Source organism: Ochotona princeps, chromosome 4, assembly GCF_030435755.1.
Source record: "Ochotona princeps isolate mOchPri1 chromosome 4, mOchPri1.hap1, whole genome shotgun sequence".
Taxonomy (NCBI): Eukaryota; Metazoa; Chordata; class Mammalia; order Lagomorpha; family Ochotonidae; genus Ochotona; species Ochotona princeps.
Genome location: NC_080835.1, coordinates 16095777 through 16122070, shown reverse-complemented (window position 1 = coordinate 16122070; position 26294 = coordinate 16095777). Strand labels below are relative to the sequence as shown.

General features: G+C 53.8%; 2 protein-coding genes across 13 annotated transcripts in view; one reads left to right on the top strand and one right to left on the bottom strand.

Moving 5' to 3' along the window:
* The first annotated feature begins 366 nt into the window (after window positions 1-366).
* Window positions 367-6745, top strand: LARGE2 (LARGE xylosyl- and glucuronyltransferase 2). Of its 2 annotated transcripts, XM_004585591.2 has the most exons (14): window positions 367-693; window positions 780-889; window positions 1083-1165; window positions 1401-1524; window positions 1688-1859; window positions 1994-2098; window positions 3826-3938; window positions 4044-4169; window positions 4289-4444; window positions 4572-4732; window positions 5088-5366; window positions 5641-5790; window positions 5899-6094; window positions 6310-6745. In XM_004585591.2, the coding sequence occupies exons 1-14, from the start codon at window positions 597-599 to the stop codon at window positions 6514-6516; spliced, it is 2079 nt and encodes a 692-aa protein (XP_004585648.2). In that variant the 5' UTR covers window positions 367-596; the 3' UTR covers window positions 6517-6745. The 2 variants fall into 2 exon arrangements, with proteins under 2 accessions (XP_004585648.2, XP_036349596.2); XM_036493703.2 differs by lacking the exons at window positions 367-693; window positions 1083-1165.
* Window positions 6746-10479: 3734 nt separating this feature from the next.
* PHF21A (PHD finger protein 21A) overlaps window positions 10480-26294 on the bottom strand; it is a 208397-nt gene continuing 192582 nt past the window's right edge. For 8 of the 11 annotated variants that reach the window (XM_058663109.1, XM_058663112.1, XM_058663111.1 and 5 more), the window contains 8 exons: window positions 25316-25367; window positions 24506-24585; window positions 23993-24053; window positions 21031-21194; window positions 14604-14759; window positions 12631-12706; window positions 12136-12239; window positions 10480-11060 (listed from right to left, as the gene is read on the bottom strand). In XM_058663109.1, coding sequence (XP_058519092.1) covers window positions 10803-11060; window positions 12136-12239; window positions 12631-12706; window positions 14604-14759; window positions 21031-21194; window positions 23993-24053; window positions 24506-24585; window positions 25316-25367 — 951 coding nt within the window. In that variant the 3' untranslated portion in view covers window positions 10480-10802. Of the gene's footprint in view, window positions 11061-12135; window positions 12240-12630; window positions 12707-14603; window positions 14760-21030; window positions 21195-21263; window positions 21287-23992; window positions 24054-24505; window positions 24586-25315; window positions 25368-26294 lie in introns of all 11 variants that reach the window. The other 3 variants (XM_058663118.1, XM_058663117.1, XM_058663119.1) reach the window with 1 other exon arrangement.

Sequence of the window (26294 nt, the reverse complement as noted above, 5' to 3'; positions counted from 1 at the left end):
TCCGGCCCCGCCCCCGACCCTAGCTGCCTTTTGATCCCGGGGCCTGAGGTCACCGGACCCCCTTCTGGGGGCGCGGGGGAGGTTAGGAGGAGGAGAAAAGTGCCCCAGCGGCTGAAGCGGAGAGAGAGATGGGCTCCAGGCAGGTAGTGGGGGGCGCGCCTTCCTGGACCGCCCCACGCGTCTGGCTTAGAATCTCAGCCCCTATGGGGAGGTTCCCCGGGTCCCCCGCAGGCTTGGGAGGGGAAGCGGGGTGGCGGGAAAGGAATCAGTGAAGCAGGGGCCGGCGGCGAACCCATCTCCCCGCCCCTTCGAGGCGGCCCGGCGGAGGTGAAACCTGAGCCCAGGTTGGGGGCGGGGCTGGCCCGCGCCTTCCCCGGCTCCCCGCACCCTGGCCTGCGGCTGAAAGAGCAGGGCCGGGCCGGGAGCCGCCGGGGCAGGTGAGGGCGGCAGCCGAGCGCGGGAGGCACTAGCGGGCCGTCGGGCCCCGGCGTCCAGAGCTGACCCCCGTTCCCCGTCCTCCCGTCCGTAAAGGGCCCGCGATGGAGCCCGCTGCCCCGGGTCGCGCCCCGCCGCCCTGAGCGGCCCCGCCGACGGCCATGCTGCCTCGAGGGCGCCTGCGGGCGCTGGGGGCCGCCACGCTGCTGCTCCTGCTGCTGCTCCTCGGACTCTTCCTGTTCGGAGGGGACCCAGAGGGTGAGCGCCGGGAGAAGGTGGAGAGGCGACCCACAATGTCTCCTTCCCCCTCCCGCTCCGCCCGCTTACGCCACGTGTCCCTCCAGATGGACGGCTGCGGGCAGCTGCTACCCTTGAGGAAGACCCGCCGGCGGGCCACGGGGGCCACAACCGCTCCAGCTGTGTCCCGCAGCCGCCGCTGCCCCCCAAGTGCGAGGTAGGTGCGCACCTGTCCGGCTGGTGGCGTTGGGGGCGGCGCCTCCTGAACACCTGTGCGAATCACCGCACCTGGTGGCCTGCTGGGATTGCCTGGGCTGGGGTGCACCTCCCTGCCCCTGCGGCGCCTGGCCTCGGGGGTCCCAGTTTGGGACGCTCAGGGGTCACAAGCGACGTGGGTGTCCCTTCCCCAGATCTTGCACGTGGCCATCGTGTGTGCGGGACACAACTCCAGCCGGGAGGTCATTACCCTGGTGAAGTCCCTGCTGTTCTACAGGTAGGAGCTAGTGGTGCGTAGAGGAGGGTCAGCGCAGGGGGACCTGTTGGGGACAAAGTCCTAGACAAGTCCCTGAGACCAGGAGCTTCAGCTTTCTCAGCTGGGACGGCTGTGGGCAGTGCCCAGCTCCTCCTCCTCTGAGTTGTTTACTAGAAGTAAGGGCCCGAGTCCCAGACTGGGGGGGTTGTCTGGCTGGGACCTCCCAGACTTGCTTGCCTGCCTGTCCACCCTCAAGGAAGAACCCGCTGCACCTGCACTTGGTGACGGATGCCGTGGCCAGAAACATCCTGGAGATGCTGTTCCACACGTGGATGGTACCCGCCATCCAGGTCAGCTTCTACGCTGCCGACCTGCTCAAGGTACAGGAGCCTGGCTGGGGTCACCTCTCTCCTGCCACCCAGGCGCGGTGGGACTGGGGCCACGGGGACCCTCTTAAGCCCATCTCCCTGCCTCCGGCCACCTGTGCTCCACACCCCAGCCGTCCAAGGCTGTTGGCTCACACGCTGCCTTTCTGGCTCACAGCCGCAGGTCGCCTGGATCCCCAACAAACACTACTCCGGTGTCTACGGGCTAATGAAACTCGTGCTACCTGCCATCCTGCCTGCCAACCTGACCCGGGTCATTGTCCTGGACACCGATGTCACCTTTGCTTCTGACATCGCTGAGCTCTGGGCACTTTTTGCTGAGTTTTCTGGTGAGAGATCTGGGACCTTGCCCTGCAGCCAGCCTCCCTCCATAGCTTGCCCAGGAGGCCGGCCCCTTCTCCACCCCTGCCATGGTCCGGTCCTGGACCACTTCAGGCAGCTCCCTCACACCCATCCCTCACAGACAAGCAGGTGATCGGTGTTGTGGAGAATCAGAGTGACTGGTACCTCGGAAACCTCTGGAAGAACCACAGGCCCTGGCCTGCCCTCGGCCGAGGATTTAACACAGGTGGGGATGGTGGGCGTGACGGCCGCGGGTGCTGAGTGCCAGGGGGCTGGGAAGAGTCAGACTGTGCAGGGAGTGTGGGCTGAACGAGGAGACTTCAACGTGTCAACGACAGTGCAGTGGGTGGGCACGCGACCCTGCGGTGAGATGCCGCTAACGTCACCTGCACCCCATGTCCAAGGGCCTAGGTTTGACTCCCAGCTCCGCTCTAGGCTCCAGCTTCCTGCTCCTGAGTGCCAGCGAGGAAGCAGCTGAGGGCAGGTTCCAGCACTCTGCTGCCACGCAGGCCACCTGCACTGAGTTCCTGACTCCTGGTTCCTCAGTAGGCAGTTTTAAAAGTTTATTTTAGTGCAAAAAGTCCTGAGATCCTTGCCTGGTTTTCTCATAATGCATACTTTCCATGGATGTTAGGAAGACAGCTTGTATCTGTGGATTTTAGTGGTTTTTTTTTTTTTTTTTTTTTTTTGCACCAAAATAAACTTAAAAGATTTATTTGGAAAGATGCTCTCTGTCTCACACACACACACAAACACACACCTCTCTTCCATTCCATTGGTTTTATTCCCCAATGGCCACAACAGCCAGCGCCGAGCCTCAGTGAAGCCAGCCGTCCGGGGTTCTCCATCCTCCACTGCCTTCCCAGGTGCACTGGCAGGGAGCTGGGTCAGAAGTGGGGCATCTCAATATTGCAAGTGGCAGTTTCACCTGCTGCGTCTCAGCACTGGCCCCTGAACGTATCTTTGAATTCCATTACCCACAAATATGATGAAGCGTCATTGTACATGCCGGGCGACTTCAGTCAATTGTCTTGGTCTTCTTGAGTCTCGACTTTGTTCTCGAAGGTTTAATTATTTATTTAAAAGGCAGAGTTACAGAGAGGGAGAGGTAGCGCGTGAGGGAGGTCTCCCATTTGCTGATTCAGTTCTCAAATGGCTAAGAGTTAGGGTTGGGCCAGGCCAAACCCAGGAGCTTCATTCAGGTCATCTGTGTGGCTACAGGGGCCCAAACACGTGGGCCGTCCAGTGCTTTCCTGGCATATTAGCAGGGAGCTGGATCAGGAGCAGAGCTGCTGGCACTTCAGCTGGCAGCTCTATGGAATGCTGGTGCTGCAGGTGGTGGCTTAACGTGCCATGCCGTGTGCCTGCCCTTAGACCTCAGTTTTCTCATCTGGTAAATTGGAATGTGGTCACTGAGTGTGAGCAGGCAGCCGGGTAAAGGGGCCCTGCAAGCTGCCTCGCATGCAGCGCCTTGGCCCCCAGTGGTGACCATCCATGATCACAACTGAGTCCTGTGTCGCTTACTGACGGGGCAGGACAGAAGAGGGAGGGGGGACATTCTGAAAATGCATGTCACGTGACGCCATTGCTATGCCAACATCTTCCGTGGTGGGAACATGGCACCTGGAGTGGTGAAAACTTCGAGGCAGTTTCAGGCAGGACTCGGAATGCGAGATGCCCATAGCTTGCTCATTGTTTACGCTGATAATTGTGTGCAGCCTGTGAGTAGTGTGGTAAATAGCCAGCAGTCCTTGGAAGAACAAAGTCCCACAGGCAGCACAATCCAGCCTTGGTGCCTGTCCACCAAATGGGTTAGGAATGAAATAATCCTGTGGTGCCACCACCAGCACGGGCACATGTATTGAGCCATTGTTGACTGCAGCTTCGGCATGTGACGGGTACCTGTGGTGTTCCTGGGCATGGTGAACTCCTTCCCTCCCCTTTCCCTGGCAGGTGTGATCCTGCTGTGGCTGAGCCGGCTGCAGCAGGCTGGCTGGGAGCAGCTGTGGAGGCTGACAGCCCGGCGGGAGCTCCTCACCCTGCCTGCCACTTCACTGGCCGACCAGGTGCGTGGCATATCCCTGGGCGGGGCTGTGGTGGGGAGGCGGCTGGAGGAAGAGGGGTGGACTGGCGATGGCTTTGGACTGAGTTATGACAATGCCTCTACCCAGGACATCTTCAATGCTGTCATCAAGGAGCACCCGGGACTGGTAAGGCCCCTGCCCTGCGTCTGGAATGTACAGCTGTCTGAGCACACGCTGGCCGAGCACTGCTACTCTGAAGCGTCGGATCTCAAGGCAAGTGGACAGCCCAGGGTTGGGGGTGATGAATGAGATGGGGTGCCCAGCCAGTGATGCTGGGGACCCTGCTGCACCATGCTCCTGCCCCATCCCACTGAAAGCTTCCTGGGTTACAGGTGATCCACTGGAACTCGCCCAAGAAGCTGCGGGTGAAGAACAAGCATGCTGAATTCTTCCGCAACTTCCACTTGAGCTTTCTGGAGTACGACGGGAACCTGCTGCGCAGAGAGCTCTTTGGGTGTCCCAGCCCGCTGCCACCCGGGGCTGAGCAGGTAGGAGGAGCAGGAGCAACAGCCCGCCACCCCCAGGGAAAGTTCTCTTGCTCTGGTGGCATCTCTGGCTGGCAGCCATGTTGTCCCCACCCCAGCCCCCTCACCCGCTGGTGCCGTCGCCGCTCAGTTGCAGCAGGCCCTGGCGCAGCTGGACGAGGAGGATCCTTGTTTCGAGTTTCGCCAGCAGCAGCTCACTGTGCACCGTGTGCACATCTCCTTCCTGCCCCATGAGCTGCCAGCTCCCTGGCCTCATGATGTCACCCTGGTGGCACAGCTCTCCATGGACCGGTAAGAGTGCCGAGGGCAGCCTTGGGGTTGGGGGAGGGCGCAGTGCAGCATGAGGCCTATCCTTTGAGGAATTCCAGGAGTCAGAGACCTTGGCTGTTGGCCTGGGAGTTAAGAGCTTGGGATGTAGCTCACAGGTGCCTGGAACTGCCCCCCTCTGGAGTCTCGTGGGGGACATGCCTGGACCCTCAGTCTTCCCATGTGTCAAATGGGAAGTGGGGTGGTTGTGAAGATTCAGTCACACTTGCCTTTCCCAGTGCTCAGCAGTGCTAAGTCTCCCTTCCTGGGGGGTGCTGGCAGCGGCTCACTCGGGGGGAGATTTCCCTGCCAGCTGGGCTGACCACCGCCCTCACCCCAGGCTACAGATGCTGGAAGCACTGTGCAGGCACTGGCCGGGCCCCATGAGCCTGGCCTTGTACCTGACAGATGCAGAGGCCCAACAGTTTCTGCGGTTTGTCGAAGCCTCGCCGGTTCTCTCGGCCCGGCAGAACGTAGCCTACCACGTAATGTACCGTGAGGGTCCCCTCTACCCAGTGAACCAGCTCCGCAACGTGGCCTTGGCTCAGGCCCTGACGCCTTACGTCTTCCTCAGTGATATTGACTTCTTGCCTGCCTACTCCCTCTATGACTACCTCAGGTGGGCCTGCAAGGGGCAGCGTGGACAGCTGTCCCTGCTCCTGGCTGGGGTTTAGTGCTCTGTGCAGGGTGGGTTGGGAGGGATTGAAGGTGTTGAACGCAGGGCAGCCCAGGGCTTGCTGCCAAGCGCAGCTCCGTTTGGTGTCATGCGTGCCCTGTGGCTTCTGGGCAAGCTACTTGTCCAAAGCCAGATCTTCTGGTGGCTGGATCGCTGGGCCCCGGGTTCGTGGCAGAGTCCCCACTCTTCTCTCCTGAGCATGGCTCTCCCTGCTCAGGGCCTCCATCGAGCAGCTGGAGCTGGGCAGCGGGCGGAAGGTGGCGCTGGTGGTGCCGGCATTCGAGACTCTGCACTACCGCTTCAGCTTTCCCACTTCCAAGGCAGAGCTGCTGGGCCTACTGGACGCTGGCTCCCTCCACACCTTCAGGTAGAACAGACCGCTGCTCTGGTGCCCTCCTGCACCGACCCGCCTGCCACCCACCCAGCAGTTCCTACAAGCCTCCACCTGGCTCCCACCCCTGATCATACTGCACAGGTACCACGAGTGGCCCCAGGGACATGCGCCCACAGACTATGCCCGCTGGCGGGAGGCCCGGGTGCCATACCACGTACAGTGGGCAGCTGACTACGAGCCCTACGTGGTGGTGCCGCGTGACTGTCCCCAGTATGATCCCCGCTTTGTGGGCTTTGGCTGGAACAAGGTGGCACACATTGTGGAGCTCGATGCACAGGTGAGGAGGGTGCCTGGCCCACCAGCAGTTCTGAGTCTGACCCTTCCCGGTCCATGGAGCCTCTCATCCTTGCTCTGCAGCAGGACTAGCCTTTCAGGCATGAGCCAAAACCTCTTGCTTTCCCACCCACCCTTGCTTTAGCTCCTGGGGTCTCTGGAGTAGTCTGTTGCCCTCCGCCCCCCAGCCTGGCCATGCCCTCTGCCCACCCTCTACAGGAATACGAGCTCCTGGTGCTGCCTGAGGCCTTCACCATCCACCTGCCCCACGCACCAAGCCTTGACCTGTCCCGTTTCCGCTCCAGCTCCACCTACCGCCATTGCCTCCAAACCCTCAAGGAGGAGTTCCACCAGGACTTGTCCCGCCACTACGGGGCTGCTGCCCTCAAATACCTCACTGCCTTGCAGCCGCGGAGCCTGGCCTGAGCCTGGAGGCTGTGCCCACACCAGCCGCACCTGCTGTGTCGCAAACTCTCCTTGCAGACACTGGAGCAAACTTGCTGTGCCCACCTTCCTGCCTGCTCTTGTGCAATTTAAATTATTTAAGGTCTCTTTGGGCTGGGTCCTGGGGTCCTCTCCTTGCTGCTAACCCCACAGTGGGATCCCTCATCCTTAACTGTAACTCCATTTTTATAATTAAAAGTTGTAAAACTTTTCCTTTCCTGTCCACCTGCTCCTAGGGCACTGAGGACTCTTTGAGGCAGAAGGGTATGGGTGACCCGAGAGGCATAGCTGGCTGGTGGGAAGGTGGAGGGCCCCAACTCCCTAGGACCAGGGCTTGAGTATGTCCTGCCGACCCTCCCATGCCCCAGACCCAACACCATGAGGCTCAAGAGACTTTATTTGGCTTTATTTAGTAAAATGTTAAAATAAATAAATACAAATTGATCAGCTGCTCTGTATCCCCCCCACCCCCTGAAAACAAAAATCAAACAAACAGAAACAAAAACTTTGAAGCACAAAACTCCAAATACAAGTTCTACCAAGACTGCAATCACAAAGGGCACGGACACAACGGGACTGGGGTCTGGCTGGCTCTGCCGGGACTGGCTAGCCTTTGGCCTGCCTGCCCTGCCAGACCACGACTCCCTAGGCTGAGAACCCAAGACCCCCAAAGGGATGCAGGGACCCAAGGCTGCTGCCGGGGCTGGTGGAGTCCTTTGGGAAGAAGAGCCAAGTTGGGGAGCCAGGGTGCCCTTCCCTCCCTGTGTTAAGAGAGCTCCCAGCTTGGCTCTCTGGTTGCCCAGCTGCCTGCTCTCTGCTCCAGTGGCAGAGCCAGGAGTCTTCCCAAGCGAGGAGCTGATGGGGAGGGCGGGCAAGGTGGGAGTGGGACTCCTGTTTCTTGCCAAGGCTGCCAGCAGAACGGGTGTGGGCGAGTCCACAGAATTTTAGTCATTCTGCAGATCCCAGGCCCGCAAAATGTCCCTCTGCCACACCATCCATCCTATATCCCTAAGAGCCTTTGTCCCGTCTCTACAGGTTCAGCCCTTTAGATTAGTGAGAGAGACCACACTGCCCCAACAGGAATGAAAGGCTGTGAGAGCTGGGGGGCTGGCGGCCAGCACCCACGGAGGGTCCGTGGGCCCCCACGGGGTAAGTGCCAGAGGTGGTAGGTGGAGGCAAGCCAGTGCTCAGTTACCCTCAGGGAAGGAGTTGTGTGCTCAGGTGTGCACTCACGCCACCTGCTGGGCCTGAGCCAGAAAGCAGCAGGGACCAGAGGGGGAGACCCAGTAGGGTGAGCTGGCACAGTGCTGGCTGGAAGCTTCCCCCAGTCAGCAAATCCATGACAGGTACAGCCAGCAGGCACACCCCCAAGGCCTGAATGGTGGAGGAAGGGTGGAGCTCAGTGGAAGCGAGGCAAGCCCCAGCAGGCATCAGGGAGGTAAAGCGACCTGCAGGCCAGGAATGTGCAAGGTGGGGATGCAGGCAGCCTGATATTACCACAAGGCCTGGTTGGCTGCCTCATCCCAGGCCCAGCGGGCAATGCTCAGCTCTAGGGGTAGGGGTGGGGATGGAGGAGGAAGAGCAGAGCAGGTGGCTGAAGGCGAGGAGGAAGCAGCAGGGGTAGCTCAGGCGCAGGGTGGTGCCAGAGCTTAGGTCCTGGTGGTCTCGGGGGGCACCCAGTCTCGGCAGGACAGCGGGAAGTCAAGGAGACCTAGTGGCTAGGCTGGGGGAGGGGATTTCTTTACCACTGAGCAACGTCTTGGAATTTGAGTCCACGATGTAGCTTTGAGAGTGGGGCTGCCCTTTAGATCCATGCTGACTGCCACACTAAACTGCTCAACCTGAACTTGAGGGAAGAAGCCACACACACCCCTCCCAACCTCAGGTGAGGTCAGCAGGTGGGTGGCAGACACCCCACCTGAGACAAAGGCCGCTGGTGACGATGGCTTCCTGCCCCCTCCTGAGTAAAGACGGGCATTGTGTGGGCCCAGACAAGTCCAACAGGATTGCGTGAAGACAGACGGGGCTGCTCTCTGGTCCTCTGCCAACTACTCCTACCGCCAGTCTGGGCATCTCCAGCACATCCTGACTAGGCACGGCCCCCAAACTTGCTGCCATGACACCTGCAGGAGGAGGAATGGACGTGGCGTGGGTGAGATTGGCTTTCGTAGCTCACCCCCATGTCTCCTGAGCTAACCACAGCAAGGAGACATCACTGTGATGTCTCTATCACTGATTCCATAAGCCATCACCAGAGCTGGCGAGCCAGGGCACACAGCCTCCAGCCTCCCCCTGCCCCACTCCAGCCACATCTGGCCAACTCCCTGCAAGGCTCAAGGCCGATCTGAACCTTGTAAACGCTGGTGGAGTCCTGCCAGAGGCGAGGCCGCCCCAGGCTGTACCAAGGCAGGTGTTGCCGTTCTCACCCAAGAAGCTGGTGGGTAGGTACCCTCTTCCTATTCCTCTGTTCTTTCTAAGCGACCAGGGCTGAAGTAGCTAGCCTGTACCCACCCTGCACACCACTCAGCCAGGGATGGGGTCCACAGGCCCTGGCAGCTCTGCAGTCTACGCCTTCACCCCCCTCACCCCAGGCGCTCAGAATGCTGGTGCCTGGAGACCTAGAACAGCACCAAAGGGAGGCAGCTAGCCAGCAACATCTGTGGAGCTCCTCAGCGCTGGGGCCACCATGCACACCCGCTGTGGGCGTCCCACCTAGGAGCTGAGGTCCCTGCACAGCACTGCGCGGCTAGGGAAGCCCTGCCCCGCCCTTTGTGGACACTGGCCCACCCGTCTAGAGACAGAAGACATAGCCAAATGTCACCATGATGAGCAGGTTCTGTGCTCAAAAAAGTGTAACTACACAGCATTGCTCCAGTTCTGACACCTTTTTAATAGAAATCACTGTTCTTAGGAAACAAATAGCACTTTTGTAGTTTCTTTTTTTTTTTACAACGTTTTCTTACCTTGATCTTCATTTAATTAACACTAGGAAGACCTCAATATCTTTTATTTTCCTTTTTAATTTAAAAAAGAGTTTGTTTGCTTGTTTGTTTTTTTTTTCCCCCAGATACAAAGATTTTTGCCCTTGCATAAAAAAACAGTGGCCGGACGATGACACAGGACTCACGGGACCTCACGGGACCTCACGGACACTAGGACGCCTACTCTACCATGCACGGTCTCGGCTGCCCCCACCGGACTGTCAGCCTGAAAACAGCGTCGCGATTCCTTACTTTAGTTTTTGTTACCAAAAAAGTAAACAACAAAATAAACCTTTTTTTAAAGGAAAAAAAAAAGAGAGAACAAAACCAAAAAAAACAAAAATCGAAAGAGAGAAAAAGAACTGTCCCCGTTCGTCTCCCACACCCCCGGGTCACGTGCTGCTTTGCTCAGATCTTCTCTTCTTATAAATATAGAAAAGGGATGGAGCTCATTTTCAAGTAAAATCTCTGGACCCACCTGCTTCCCTTCCTGGACTCGCCCTTCTGCCTCACGGAAGGTCATGGGGGAGCCTCCTCGCTCTTGAGGGAGGGACTGAAGGGTCACCACGGAGGTGTGAGATTCCACCGAGCAGGGCAGGGCAGGGCACCCCAGTGGGGAGGAGGGCCTGGGGCTGTCCTTGACCTCCACCTCCCCTGGCACTATGGCCCCCCAACCGCCCTCCCTGCCCACCAGAGTAAATACTGTTTCTTCGATAGAGCTCCCCACTGCTGGCTCCCTCCCAGCCGCCCCTGCCCGCTGGTGGGCGCTGGGGTGACTTCTATGTCGGTTTCCTTTTTTGGTTTTCGAGTGAGAGTCTGGAAACAGGAGAGCCCACACGCTCTTTGGACTTGCCTTCCCCACCTCAGCGACCTACCGACCGGCTTGGCGACAAGGCTCTCAACCTGCTCTCCTCCCTCCGCCCGCCCCTGCTCCCCACCCAACAGAACAGAAACAAACCCGTGGTGGCTGTGGAGGCTGCTGCAGGCACACACTGGTGTATAATAGAGAGAGTAAATATATTATTTCACTTGGCATGGTGCTGGCACAGCACCTCCAGCTGGCACTATCTCATGGAACACGGTCCAGTCTTCGCATGTACACACAGGACGAGAAGGTCAATTGGCAAACTCCGGTGCCACCTGGCACACGCATCTTCTCTCTCTCTGGAACCAAAGAACCAAAAGAATTCTGCACTTTCCAGAAGGAATCCGGCTTGGCTTCGCTAGAGTCTTCAGGGTTTTGCTCTCCTCGCCGCCGGGGCCCCGCAGCTCCTCCTGGAGGGGCTGTTATTTCGGCTCTTCCCCCTGGTTACAGTTCGCTGTGCAGCTCTGAGAGGATGGGGAGGGGGCCGGCGTAGAGGGGGTGGTGCTGGCAGGGGGGGTGCAGTCCGGGCCGTTGGAGATGGCCCCCACGGCGGCCTCCGAGTCCACAGGTTTGGAGAGGTCGATGCCGTGGATGAGGCGGATCAGCTGTTTGACCTTCTCCAAGGAGCTGTGCATCTCCTTCTGCCGCGCGAGGATCGTGTTCTTCATCTCCACGCATTTCTGCAGCCAAAGACAGAGGGGGCGCTGAGCCCGGCAGCCCTGGGGGTTAGGCGCTCCCCCCTCCCGGGAAAGGCAGCCACAAGCAGCTCACCAGCGGCTCCGAGGCCTGGCCCTGCTCTGCCCTGCAGTGGATTATGCTGCCTGGGGGAAGGCTGTGCGCAACAGCCAACGCAGTGAATGACAGACCGGCACCAACACAGTCATAGCATGGAACCAAAGTCCCCGACATAGGTGCCTGCAGCTGGCCTGAGCAGGGGTGGCTGTGTTTGGGCTCTCCAGGAAGAATGCCAGCCACTGTTAGGTGGCCTCTTGGAAGGCTTGCTGAGGACTGGTCAATCAGGGAGAATTTAGGGAGGTAGGGCGGTGGGAAGTGGAGAACTAGAACAGCCCAAGACCGAAGGGTAACACCCAGTAGGCCCTGCACTCTGCCCTGACGGGCCTTCTGCCCCAGCCTCTGTATCTGCTGACCCCGGCTCCAGGCAAAGAGAGATGTTAAATCGGCATGCCATGGGCAGGGGTGGTGAGTGAGCCACCCAAGCACCACCAGTGCCCGTGGGGACCAGGCAGCTGCTCAAAGCTGCAGAGAACCTGTTCCTGTGAGGGAGCGCCACCGTGTCCCTGGGGGACACCCACCCTGCCCGCCTGGGCACCCACCCCGGGCAGCCCCTAAGGCCCTCTTCCTCACACTGGTCAGCTGAGGGCAGGGGCTGCAGGGGTGACTTAGAAGGACTCCCAGATGGTACCCAGCAAGTGTCACCCGGTGGTAGGGAAGGTCTGTGTGCCCCAGCTGTGCCCACTGCCTGACTGGCTCTGCAGCCAGGAGGCCAGAGAAGGCTTTGCTGAGACTGAGGCCGGAGAGTGCTCCTGAGCTTGGCAGAGGCCCCAACTCGCACTTGGCCAGCAGCCGAGGGCAGGGCTCTAACGGGAGGGCAAGCTGCCTCTCCCTGAGGCCTGGTAATCAGGTTCTTGAACTTGGGCAGCCCCGTTACTGCCGCCGGCTGCAGGCACAGCCCTGAGCAGAGGGGTATGTGACCCTGCAGGCAGCCAGCCCCATGAGGGCGTGTGGCTCACTTACACTTATGGAGCTGCTGAGCTGTTTCACCTTCTGCTCCAGCTGTTCTCGCTCTTGCTTCAAATCTGAGCTCCATTTGAGTAGCTTCTGCTTCTCTTCTTCTTTTGCTGAGGAAGGGAGAGAAGAGGAGAAGGGGAGTCTTGAACAATGAACTCTTTGGAAAGGCTTCTGGGCTGAGGATGCTCACCAGCGCAGGTGTTTGCCCCAAGCTCTTGAGTCCCAGAGCTGGGCACAGAACCTGCCCACCTGGCCATGCCCTTCCGCGGAGCCTCGGGGGCAGAGAAACCTCTCAGCGGCTTGGGCCAGCATTACAGGAACCAGATGCCACTTTGTGTCTTTCCTTTCCCCACCCCCAAAATGCTATACAAACTTTCTACTTCATTCAATCAAAGCATTTTGTTTTTAAATTTCCTTTTGAAGATGAAAGGCATGCTGCTTTGCAACAATTCTTTTTGTTGAGGGGAAGCTTGGGAAAGAGAGGAACGGGCGCTTCTTTACCTGCTTTGTAGGCGATATAGGAATGCACAATAGCTAAGGTTCCAGGCCACGGGATTGCTTCTTCCTTCTTCAGCATCTGAAAAGGTTTACAACAGTTTACCTTGGGAAGGAGGCAGAACCCCACACGTCCTCTCAGTAGCAGCAGGTAGCAGGGCCAAGAGCAGCCAGTAGGCAAATTCTACCAAGGGCCTATGGCAGCAGCAGTACTCTGGAGGGCAGGCCTAGCCCAGCCTGGGACCCAGCTGAGCAGCCCTGCTGTTCTACAATGCCTACCAGCCCCACCCCTGCCAGGCAGCGGTGAAACCCTTTGGCAGCAGCTGCTCTCCAGCGTGATAAGATGGTGGACCTAACAGGCAAGGTTCTGTACCTGCCTCGACAAGAGATGCCTGTCCCAATTCCAGCTTTGTCCCCCAAAGACACCCTCACCAAGTCTCAGTTGTTGACACCAATGCAGAGCCTAGATCTGTGTAGAACAGTGCCAGAGGGTCGCCAAGCACCACCAGCAGAGAAGAGTTTACTCTCCCAGGAGACAGTGGGATGGGAATTCTTTCCAGTCGGGATTCCAGCAGCTGAGCAGGTGCCCAATGCCTGTTGGGCCACTGGCTAATTTATTATTTACACTCTGTCTACCTCAAAACACAGTACAGTAAAGGCGTATCATAAAGGCAAAGAGATATGTGGGTAGCTGAGAAAAGGGGATTGGAAACAACACCTAGGGAGACAGGACAGTCACTGATGTTTGTCTTTTAAGTCCATGAATATCAAGACAGCATTTCACAGTCAGCTCTCGGAGCCTGGTTTCAACAGAACTTAAAAGTGCACTGCATAATATTTGAGTTCATCAAACTGGCTATTCTCCTTTAGGGATTTTATTTCTTTTTTTTTTTATAAATATATTTTTATTTTGAATTTTCAATTATGTGGTACAATTTTGTATAGGGATTTTATTTCTAAAGAAGTATTTTAACATCATATACTGGATTTTGACTTCTTAGAGAATGAGAGAGAATGAAATGGGTCAGGGCTTTTTATTTTTCCACTTTATTAGAAAGATAGGGAGAGAACATGACACAGAATAGAGATCCCAGATCTGTTGGTTCACTTGCCAAATGTCCACAACAGCCCAGGTGAGGCCAGGTGAGGCCAGGAGCCGGGAACTCCATGTGGGTCTCCCATGGGAGTGGCAGTGGACCTAAGCACTTGAGCTATCAGCAGCAGAGACAGGCCTTGAACCTGGCACATGGGATGCAGCAGTTAACATCTTTTCCAAAAATGAGCGCACCAGTGTCTTGTCTTACAGTGCAAGCTAAGATGGGGATGGTGTGTTGGCACAGCAAGCTCATCCTTCACCCTATGGCACGGGCATCCTGTATGGGCACTGGTTTGTGTCCCAGCCGCTCCAGCTCTCTGCTCACGGCCTGGGAAAGCAGCGAAGGATGGCTGAAGTCATCGGCACCCTGCACTCATGTAGAAGACTACCTCAGCTTCAGATCGGCTCGGCTCCAGCCGTGCGGCCCTCTGGGGAATGGACCAGTGGATGGAAGATCTCTCTTTCCCCCCTGTAAATCTCCCTTTCCAATAAAAATAAATCTTAAAAAAAAAAACCAAAGTGTACGGTCAGCCATTTCAAATACAGAGAGGCAGCGTAAAACAATGGTAGCAGGAGAGAAAAACCTCTGCAGGAACCAGTTGTATATGTGAGTGCTGTACTGTGGACGGGGAGGACACGGCCTGCGGCAGTAGGGAGGAGGGCCAAAACAACCATGGGGGCAGAGTGGCGACTCTAGGGAAGGAAGGCCTCCCTGGGGCACTGGCCAGCTCCTCCTCTTGCACCTGGCAGGCCTGTCCACCACCACACCTGGTCCTGACATCAGGGGCACATCCACTCCTCCCGCGTGCCCAGCCGACCCGCCCACCTGGTCTTCTCACAAACTCACTCCTCCCGCGTACCACCAACCCGCCTACCGCCTTACCTGGTCCTGACATCGGGGGCAGATCCACATGCCCTTGGGAATGGTTTTCAGTGGAGGCTCTAAACAGTCCAGGTGATACACACGGGAACACGTGTCACACATCAGTAACTGGCCACTTTTTCTGCACACGCTGCAAAAGTCCTCGTGGATATCACCCTATGAATTGGTAGGGAAGGCAAGAAAAGGGAGAAAAAAGGTAACGTTTGAGTGCTAAGCTGTGCACCTGGCTGCATAACAGTGGCATGACAGCTACCCCTCCAGCACGTCACAGCAGCATCACGAGCAGGACCAATGCTCCCACCTGCTCTGTGAGCGGAGTACCAGGTGGGAGCAGAATGCTTCATTTCACACTGGAGTGTACTGAACCAGGGCTAAATTCACTTTAGAGGGGACAGCTCGGTATTTACGCTATTTTGGTAAAGTCCAATCCCAGGCCAGAAATGTGACAGGCACAGCAATCCACTCATCAAAGTGTTTTACAGTATGATACGAGCAGTTCTCATTACCTATCATTTCTGGGGGCAGTTGGAAGGGCTGGGAAAGACAGGTGAGAAATGGAATTTTACTAAGCTCCTTGTTCAGGGAGAAGAAAAAATATATAGAGAGTGTTAAGTTGGTGAAATGGGAAAAGATTAAGTCAGGAGCAAATTAAACTCGTACAAGCTTTCTAACATGAAGGATCTGAAAAGCCAAAGCAGCAGCAGCTGACAGTGTCCTCTCAGAGTCAGGCTTTGATGTTCTTGTTCAGGGGCCATTTTGTTCCAGGACTCTCTTCCTCCCTAGAAAACGCATGACCCTGGCCCAGCCTGGTTCTCTTCTGCGCCATCTGCGACAGACTCAGGACCAAGGTCAGTCTGCTGCAGAATGTGGAGAAGACACACCAAGAAAAAGAGCTGCGTGTCCCCAAGTCATCTCCAGCCTGTCCTTGGGAAAGGCTACCTGGGGAGGGAATAGACGGGACAGGCCCGAGGCCCCCAGCAAGGAAACGCTTCCAGGCTATTCTGCTACAGGGCCTCACGTGGGGAATGACACTACAGAGAGCAACGTCCCGTTGCCGCTTCTACCACCACCACCACCACTGAAGCAGCAGCCTCCTTGGCCCTACATCTATCTCTAAAGCAAAGAAAACGTAATAATTTATCTAGAAAACAGGCTGCAAGAAGTTGTATGGTACATCCTAGAGTGGATGAATTTTAATCTTCCTTGAAAAGAAAACATTAGCTCTGGGCAGTAAAAAGGCATAGAGCACATGTGTAAAACATGGAAAAGGCACTGTTTTCAAGTTTTACTGCTGCCTTGCAGACAAGCTGGGGACCCGTCAGCACCCCAAGAATGACTGCTCTGCCGTGCAGGTGACCTGACCACAAAGGGCAAGTGGCAGCTTCCAAGCTCAGTGCTCAGCCACCCACTAACAAGGGCCTGCAGCCCGACACTCCTTAGGAAAAAGGGAAAAATACATGCAATTCCACTTCAGCATTTTGTATTTATTTTAAAGACAGAGGAGATAAAACGAGATATTCTGCCTCCTGGTTCACTCCCTGGATGCCCTCACTGCCAGGGCTGGGTGCGGCTGAAGCCAGGAGGCCTTAACTCAATCCTGGTTTCTCACATGGGTGGCAAAGACCCAAGAACTTGAGCCGTCACCTGCTGCCTCTACAGGGTGCACAACAGTGGGGTGCTAGGCTTGGGAGCAGAGTCAGTGTTCCGATGTGGGATCTGGGTGACCTGAGCAGTACCCTAACTGCCATACTGGAAGCCCGCCCAGTTAATAAAACTCAGGTGGCAGGTGCCCAACACTCTCAGACAGTTGCTCTTTCTAGAACTGGAGTCCCCACTTCTCAGTTGGCATCTCTAGGAGCTTTAAAAAACTCATGGTACTGCAAACTGTTCGGCATGAAGCACAGATAAAATGATCAGCGATGAGGAGAAAGAGACAAACTGGTACTCTGAGGGGCCTGAGTGAGGGGAACCCAAAGACACAGAGGTCAGGGAGGAAGGCTCAACAGCTCTTCTTGCAGCCCTAAAGGAAAGGAAACTTGCTTCCCGTATATGCGGCCTGTGACATAGGTCCTGGGGTTCCTGTAACAGGCAGCCTACATTCTCTCAGCGTTACCAAGGCCCCAACCAGTCTCCGTTCACACAAGTTATACGTGTGCACATTTGCTGTTGCAGAAGACTAAAAACCTTAAGTTTTTGAAATAGTTATAGAAAGTCACAGAAACAGTACACGGAATTTTAAACTCCAAAGAAAGAACATTCAAGTTCACATTCCATTAGTTATCAGTGACAACACCATCACACCCCAGGCAGGATTTGGGAAATATGGTTTGGTTTGGAACCGGGGCAGGGGGAATGGCAGATGATGCTGTATTAATTTTATAACCCTCTGGCCCACTGCAATAGCTTAAATCCATGCCTTGCATGCACCAGGAGTCCATATGGGCACTGGTTTGTGTCCCAGCTGCTCCACTTCCCATCCAGCCCCCTGCCTGTGGCCTGGGAAAGCAGTGAAGGACGGCCCCAAAGCCTTGGGACCCTGCACCAGGAAGTTCCTGGCTCCTGGCTTCAGATCGGCACAGCACTGGCCGTTGTGGTCACTTGGGGAGTGAACCAGTGGATGGAAGATCTTTTTCTGTTTCTCATTCTCCTTGTAATCTGCCCTTTCCAATAAAAATAAATAAATCTTAAAAAAATGTTTATACATTTCCCTGGGGAATTGTAACCCTCAGGCCACACTTTCTCTGCAGACCAGAGGCACGGACGCACTCTGCCAAGGTTTCTCATCCACTCAGCATGCTAGGAGAGGAGCCCCACGGTGGGCAGGCTTGGGCCTCACTCACTGGCCACATGCTCCTATCACACAACAGGAAGCTGAGAGATGACCAGTCCAAGACCTTGGCTCAGAGTGGAGGACACACTTTTCATGAAATACGCTTTTAAGCACCACCCTGGGGCTTAGGCTCAGCAACACACACGGACACGTACACTGTTAAAGAGCAAGTCATTGTCTCTATCCTGGGCATAACTCAGGAAGCTCTGGACACATTTAGTCAGAAAATTTTTCTTTTCCCTTTAGACTTCTGAAATGAAGAATGCTTTAATTTTAAGACCAACCCTGTCAGGAGTTTTCAGTTTGGGATTTGATCTGAATGGGTCCTTTTGGGTTCAGTCTCTCAAAACTTTCTCAATGAAAAAACAAAAATAAAAATAAAAACCAAACCAAAACAAAATCCAAACACAAGTTGGCACTGCGTAGCAGAGCGGCATAGGAGGGAGCATTGCATACCACCGGGGGAGGGGGGGATTCCTGGCCAGGAAGCTGAGGAGTTCAGGGCGGGGAGCTGGGACAGTGTTCCATGCCAGCAGGCCAGGCTTGCCCAGGGCACTCTGGGCACTCACTACAGAATGGCAGCCGTGCCTAAGGCCAATGCTGGGAAACACCCAGGACATGGCTGCTCCAGCACGACGCTCAGGCACCCAGGAGCTGGGCCCACGGCAGCAAGGAGGTCAAAACATAACTCTTCTAGGCTCTCGGTCTCTCAAGGCTCAACCTTTCTTCACTGCCTCTGGGACTGTCGCTCAGGGTGTCCTCAGGGACATCCTTGCTCTTTGGACAGCGGGTGAGTCACCAGCGAGCTCCGACAGCCATTGGGTTCAAGGAACGTTTTACCTGAAGATGGACAAAGATGAGCTCTGAGACTCATCAAAGAACTGGGACATGCGCAAAACTCAATGCTTGATCCTTCACCCCCCGCCCCGCCAATCTGTTCCTCCTAGTAATGACAGCTTCATCCTCCTGGAGTGGCTTAGGTCACAAACTTTTCATTTGACCACTTTTTCTCACTTTTTTTTTTAAAAAAGCTTTACTTATTTATTTGAAAGGCAGAGTGACAGAGAGGAAATGACAGAGATGGATTTTATCTGTTGCTCATTCACAAATGTCCACAATAGTTGGAGCTGCGTCAGGCCAAAGCCTGGAGCCAGGAACTCCAACCGGGTCTCCACATGGCTGGCATGATCCCAAGTGCTCAGGCCATCCCCTGCTGCCTTCCCAGCACATGGGTAGGAAGCTGGATCAGAAGTAGAGGCAGGACTCAAACCAGGCACTCTGGTACGGAAAATGGGAGCTTAGCATGCTATGCTACCACACCTGCCCCTCACGCCTTATTTGTAATCCTTCTTTTCTCCATCTCTGCTGCCACCACCTCATCAGGCCAAGGTGTCAGAGCATCCCTGCCTGCATGATTTGCTTCCCCCCACTCCTCCACAGTACCCTCTCTGAAGTTCAGACACAGTCAGCCTGCCAAAACCTCAGTCAATCTTTTAAGCAAATGGCTTAAAAACAATAAACACAGGTAAGACTCATCAAATGACAGGGAATCGATGGGCCAACAGTGTGCTGGGAGACCGGATGCTCATTCAGACTCAGTTATCTGCGCCAGAGGAAAAGAGGAACATCTGGATGATCTAGATAGAAACTCCCACGGGAGGTGGAGAACATCCCCCAGGGTGACACCAACTCAGACCATGTACCTGTCATTATGCACAGGGAAGGACCCCTCAGCACCAACTGGGTGTTGTTACACACACACACACACACCCTCACTCACACAGTTCAGGGAGACAGGCACTCCACACAGCGATCGTGTCCATGTGATACAAGACAGAGACACTGAGATGCTGTACAGTCAAGGCAACTGCACAGATACTATCATGATAGAAAGGTCAAGGACGGCCTTGGGTCAGAACCTGGAGCAGAAAAAGTAGTGTCGCAAAAGTAATCGCCGGGATAACTGGAGAAACCAGAAAATGCACTGGATGATGCTATGTGCTAATATGTTATCAAGACTCTATTTGGTAAATGCATACGTATTGTGGTGATACATGGTACTATCTTTGTTCTTCAGAGACAGACACCAAAATGCTTCAGGGTAAAGATCCGTGGGTCGGCGCAATAGGGTAGTGGCTAAAGTTCTCGCCTTGAATGCGCCAGGATCCTATATGGGCACCGGTTCTAATCCTGGTGGCCCCGCTTCCCATCCAGCTCTCTGCTTGTGGCCTGGGAAAGCAGTCAAGGACAATCCAAAGCCTTGGGACCCTGCACCTGCATGGGAGACCAGGAAAAATTCCTGGCTCCTGGCTTCGGATTGGCTCAGTTCCAGCCACTGCGGCCACTTGGGGTGTGAACCATTGGACGGAAGATCTTCCTCTCTGTCTCTCCTCCTCTCTCTATATCTGATTTTCCAATAAAAATAAATAAAACTTTAAAAAAAAAATCTATGAGGTCTGCAAAAGCATCTTGATGGTTCAGCAAACAAGGAGTGTGTTAGTGTGTGTGTGTGCATGTGTGTGTATGTATTTACACACATGTGTGAATGTATTTGTTCAGAGGGAGAGGCAAATACATGGCAAAATGTTAACTAGGAAACCTAGGTAAAGGGTATAAATTTGTTCTTTATACTATTATCACAGCTTTTCTGCAGATCTGAACATTTTCAAAATAAAAATTCAAGAATCACACGAGTCCTTCAGTGGAAACCTTCCAGGCGTCACCTGTTCTTCTTAGAATAAAGGCTCAAAGCCCCGCAGGACCAACTCTGCTACATCTGGGTCTCATTTGCCACCAGCCTGCCCTTTCATAGGGTCATACATACGCACTTCAGGGCCTTTGCATGGTCGCTCCCTGCATGGGAAGCCCTTCGGCAGTTCCTGTCATGGCTTCTTCCTTCTAATTGAATGGACTTATCTCACCACTCCCCACACCACGGCAGCCTCCTGCCATCTCACCCCTGCCCCCACACTGTTCGTTTGGCTTCATGCCACTCCTCACTACCTGATGTGTGATATAGTCACTCTCTTATCGTCTGCCTCTCCCTGGACCAGGAGCCCCTCCTGGAGGGCAGGGAGGTCTCTGCTTGTCCCTCTGCATGCTGGCTGGGTGTGTGGGGAGGGACCTCACTGTGTTAGCTCACAGCCCTGCTGTCCCTGGCAAAGGCTGATGAGAATTCAGCATTCTCTCAGAAACCTGTCCCCGATCCACTCTGCTGAATAAAGATGTTTTAAAGAGAATCTCCAGTTTTCGAAACTGTGCAGGATGCAGCACACACAGCACGGATGCCTTCGTCATTTCTCTAGTCGCACACACGAGTGACCAGGCCCTGCACACCTGTCAACTATGTGAGCTGGCTTCCCCACACCACCCTGCCCTGGGCTTTAGTCCCCGCAGGTCAGACCGGCTCAGGAGTGCCAGGGCTCAGGAGCATCCAGCCTGCACTGCTGGTGGTGTGATGCCTCCTGCTGGCAAGGCCTGGGTCCTCAGGAGACAGCATTCTGCTGGGGGTTAGTGAGGAGACAACACGGGGTACGGGGTAATGGAGTTCCCGATTCCAGCTCTCACAAAGAGCGCACACTTTCCCATGTTACTTACGTCTGTGGAGGTGGGGCTGGGCAGGGACACAGGCTGGACAGGTGCAGGGAAAGTGAATGTGGTCTCTGTCTTTTCACTTTCGGGGGAGTCAGGATGACTGGATGGGGGGGATGTTGGGGTAAGGGCTCCAAACCCCAGCACTGCATTGTATTTTGGAGGACGACCTATATACCAAGAGAAGGGAACAAAAGGGGAGAAGGGGAGGGAAAGAAAGGGAAAATGATCTTACATACCTTTGGCCAGTGTTCCTCATTGGCTAGCATGGAAAAGGAAGTGAGGGGGCAGACAGAAGGTTAATACAACAGTCTCAAAGGAAGGAAGAGAAGCAAAGATTTCAACGTTAATAGAAACAAAACAAAACAAAAAACCACGGACACTGAAAGGGAGGTTAGGAGAGCCTTAGAGGAAGACAGAAGGTGCTGGTCAAGAGGGGAAAACCTCACTGAGGGGCAGATTCTGAGCAGGTCCCCAGATTACCTTAATGTGAAACTTTTAGAGCAAGAACCAGGATGTCACAGCCCAATGCGAGCTGTAAAAACAAGTTATTCATTTTTTTCCTATCTTTCGCATTACTGTACTAGATAATTTTTCTGTAATCATGTTATAAAAATATAGATTCTTAGTTCTCTCAAACCAATTCAATTAGGATTTCTGCCTCTCCTATCTCTCCTATTTGTAACTTGGTCACTTCACTGCTGGTGAGAGGCAAAAGTCAAATTAAAGATTCTTACTCCTGGATGCTAGTGTTAAGACGTTCTGGTCTTCACAATGATTTTAACTATTTTTGGTTCCAGATACCCTCTCCAGTTAATTCAGATGTCTCCCCCTTATCCATCACAATGATGCTGATAAACTTCCAATCTAAGAACGAAGGCTCTGGGGCTGGCGTGATGGCTCAACTGCCTAATTTTCTACCTGCATCTGCCAGCATCCCATACGGACACTGGTTTGTGTCCCGGCAGCTCCACTTCCCATCCAGCTCCCTGCTTGTGGCCTGGGAAAACAGCAGAGGATGGCCCAAAGCCTTGGGATCCTGCATCTGTATGAGAGACCTGGAGGAAGTTCCTGGCTTCAGATCAGCTGAGCTCCAGCTTTTGTGGCCATTTGGGGAGTGAACCAGCAGATGGAAGATCTTTCTCTCCAATAAAAATAAATAAATATTTAAACAAACAAACAACAAACAAAACAGAACAACAACCAAAAAACCTGAGGCTCTCCCTGAGAGATGGTTTCAAATAGACCATCTTAAGTCAAACTCCTACGTGAAAAGGATTTAAAAGTGAGGGTTATGGGTATAGGGTCCAGGCTAATTAATTACAGTTTAAAAGTCAGGGCTTTGTCTTCTAAGGAGCAGGGTCAGTACTGCTAAGCTATGAGCGACCCCAAGTGCAAGCCCAGCACACCAGCGGAAAAAAAAAGAGCCAGAGGGGTATTCAACTGTCAGCACTGGTGAGTGGCGTGTGGGACCATTAACTCTGCCAATAGTCAGAAGCGGTATCAGGATGAGGCACGGGAGCCATGGTTTGGTCAGACATTACACAAATACTACCTATGCTAAACTGACAATGTCTACGATGACACAAAAACAGATGTCACTGGTGTGTCTTTGCTGGGGAATTCAGTGCTGCTGGAGGGGGAGCACAGAGTGAATGTTCCTTGTTTACCTACACAGAGCACAGCCAAGGATTGCAAATGCAGGTTTTTATCCTGACCTTGGTAAGAGATGCCAAGGTCTTTCTGGCTCATCTGATCCGTGTCTTCCTAGCACTACTGCCCATCAGCAGGCCAATTAATTGTGGCCTCGGGCTGGGTGGTGAGTGGGGGGGGTTGGGGGGGCGGGTAGTACTTTCTGAGGACTGCAGCATCAGAGCTCACTTAAAAAACAAAACAAAACAAAAAAACCCCCAGCAAACTCCCTGAACCAAAAACGAAACAACATGAAAATAACCTGCAGCACTGCTTACTGTGGCCCAGCAATCAACACAGACAATCACTTAGAGAGTTTCCCATCAAATATCTGTGGCTACTTAAAGGACAGGACTGAGGAATCATCGCAATGGGTCACTAAGGGTGGGCTGGCACTTCTTTATGCCAGGGAGGGAAGATAATGATGTGGCTGTGGTCCTGCCTGAAGCAGGTAAGGGGCGCAATGACCTCCTCCGTTCAGCTCTGATGCCGAGTGTGCATGTGCAAACATTAGTATGCTACTCCACTCGCACCACAACCTCGCCAGCCTAGAACTATAATTCAGGGACACATTACCGTGTGGAGAAAGGGACCTTGGGACGTATTGCTGACATCAAGGAACAATTTCAGTACCTTGTTTATGTGCTCAAACCTTCAGCTATTAAGACCTATTTAGATCTGCATGGCCAGAGCTGCTGCTGTATTTTTTCTGTTCTAAGAGAAGGGAGGCATGCCCACAGGGAGAAGGTCTGAAGGCTGGGAGTGGCGCACTTCAGGAACTTGTGCTTCGGGGAGCCTGTTTTGACCGTGACCTCTTCTGTGCCCTCTTTTTATGTGCCCTCAGCAATCTCCTCCTGGAACTCTGCCACTCACAGAAACTTCGAGTCACACTCCGGGCAGCAGGACGACTGAGAAACTATCAGCAGCACCTTGGCAACGGCAGTGTGCTCTGTTATGCTTAATGATGCTCAGACGCTTCCTTTACAAGGTGTTCTGTTCTCTGTGCTATTCATGGACAGCCTGGCCAACTTGGGGCACGACGGCATGCAGGACTAAGCCCTTCTCCTGAGTCAGCTTTTGACTGAGCACAGAGAACCCTAGGGAGAAATCTCACTCCTCCTACACCCCAGACCCCAATCTCAGAGAGTAACAACATAACTATTCTCAAGGGATAGAGGAGTTTTAGTCCTAGGGCAATGGGAGGAGAGAGTGGGAGAAGACACACAACACAGAAGGCAAAAGCAACAGCAAAGGAGAGATACCCGAAGGGACTCACCTCTCTTCCGGGTCCCAGGATGCATTGTGCTGTTCAGGTATGTGACGGCACTCTTCTTACGCTTTGAGGAGTGAAGAAGGAAAGGTGACTGGTTGAAGGGCAGGGTCACCACTGATACTGTCACAGCTAAAGACCACACGCAACATGCCTGTCAACATGCCAACTAGATAGTGCAGATCACCCCCTGGTCTCAGTGCTACAGCATTTTAGTACGAGTGCTAGGCTCTCGAAGAATATTCCAGAGAGCTCTGCCTTTGCTGTAGATGACAGTTATGTTTAAGGTCAGGATGAATGCAAATTTTAAGACAAGCTTGCGGTTGTTAACTCAGAAAGAAATCCTAGGGGGTGAGCAGCGGATAATAGAGAATAAACAATGTGATGAATGAGAGAAAACGCCACCACTTCAAAGAGTCATGCAAATACAACTAGGGTGCAAGTTGTCAGACAGGAGGCACTGAGCCATCCGTAAGTAGAACTGGAATGGAGGGGAGGACCCCGGGCCACCGGGACTACCTCTGGCTCAAACACGGCCCCGCTGTACACCGGGTTTGCTGTGGTTCTTCGTTTTCGCTCTTGCCTCTTGCTTTGGATTTCTTGGGAGAAGAAAAAGTTTGAGTTAAAAGAGAAATCTCGAGGAGCTGAAAAGCTTAACTACATTTTCTTATCTGTTGCTTTCCCACAACACATCAGGAAGGGCAGCTGGCTGGCATGTGGCAGCGGTGTTGGCTGGCCACACACAGGTGGGACCTCTCACCCACACCTTTGGAAACCAAGAACCCCTGCCTCACAGTGAGACTCTGCAACTCAGAGAGTACCAATGGAACACACTTTTGAACCAACTGATCTATTATAGACATCTGCTGAACTCTATCCATAGACTTCGGCTACATAACCACAGTTCATTCTTGAATTGAGCAACCAGGACAGGCGGAGCCTTATAACTGGGCTTAGGATGCTGACTGTCTGGAACAATTGAGAAATACAGAGAAAGACTTCTCAGACAAGCACTACTTGGTACTGTCAGAAAAAAATAAAAGGGGACAAAATGAAACAAAACAAAACAAAATGGTTTTTCTCAAGTGAACAGAAGTCACTTTCGTTCAGGCCCCTGGGGTCCATGAGGCTGACCATGGTAGAAAGGGGAGGGCATAAACATTAGACAGAAGGCAGGCAATTTTCCTCTAAAGGAAACAAAGTCCACACTGCTTGAAACATACTCTATTTGTGTTCCAATTTTCTGTTCTAGGAATTCAATCAAACACCATTTTCAGGAACAAAGCTGTGGGCCAGAAAGAAGGCAACGCCAAGAATCTCTTTGCTTACCTTCTAGATGGTCATGTGTTACCAACCCTAGAGACACCATGAAGGCAAGTTTCTGTGTCAGAGAGACAAAAGAAGAACAGACTTCAGTCTGGGTTCCCACAAAGCCAGCTGCAGTTCCCAGTCAGACACCAGGGAAGCCAGCCCCACGGGAGGTGCGTTACGTGAGGCTGGGTTCAGACAAGCCAAGAGCAGGCCTCTTCTCCCCTTGGCGGCCTCAGAACCACTCCAGGGGACCTCTGGTCTAAGGAGGCCAGGAAGGACGACTGGGGCCTGCATCTGCCCGTGTCCTCTCCAACAGAAGTCACCAACCTTCGATGACTTGAGACCTGCCACCCTTCTTGAAAAATCCTCTTAACATTGTTGCCAATGTTCTCCACAAAAGGGAAAAAAATCTTCTTAAAGGGAAGAGGATTTATAACCAAAAACGTGCAGAGGGTTCTTAAAGAGCCTCCCATATGACAAGCTCCAATTCCAAGTGCTCTGCTGATCTCCAACAAGGTCAGGGGTGCCTGCACCTTTCCTGCTATTGATGGGGATATGTCCACTCAGAGCTAAATGAAGCCCAGGAATGATAGCATATGGTTCTGCTTAACACTGTGATTTTGCAAACAAACACAGATGAAGGAAGATGGAGTGATTTCTTTCTGAAGACTCCCTTCAGAGCTCCAGGGGAGGTGGTGGATTTGAATACTGTGCCCCAGAGTGGACGGAGTAAGAGACTGATTTTTGCTCTGCTCTTTGGTCACATGTGATGTGAAAAACACACCTTCACTCTCCAGGCCCCGACTGCATGTGGCTTCTAATTATGCAATAATGCATCGTTTACCTCTTTCTGCAAAGAGCAAATATCATCATGGCTGATAAGAGACGTCCTTGTGTAGAGTTCTTAATGTCAGCTATGTCTTAAGCGTCAATATCAACTATTCTGCTGCTGGGCCTCAGATGATGGGTCTGGCCTATTCAAGACCCTCAGAAGAGT

Coding starts and splice junctions, on each gene's coding strand:
- LARGE2 (XM_004585591.2), top strand. CDS start 597: ATGCTGCCTCGAGGGCGCCTGCGGGCGCTGGGGGCCGCCACGCTGCTG. Junction 4,170..4,288: donor CTGAAGCGTCGGATCTCAAG/GCAAGTGGACAG, acceptor CCTGGGTTACAG/GTGATCCACTGGAACTCGCC. Junction 5,367..5,640: donor TCCCTCTATGACTACCTCAG/GTGGGCCTGCAA, acceptor CTCCCTGCTCAG/GGCCTCCATCGAGCAGCTGG.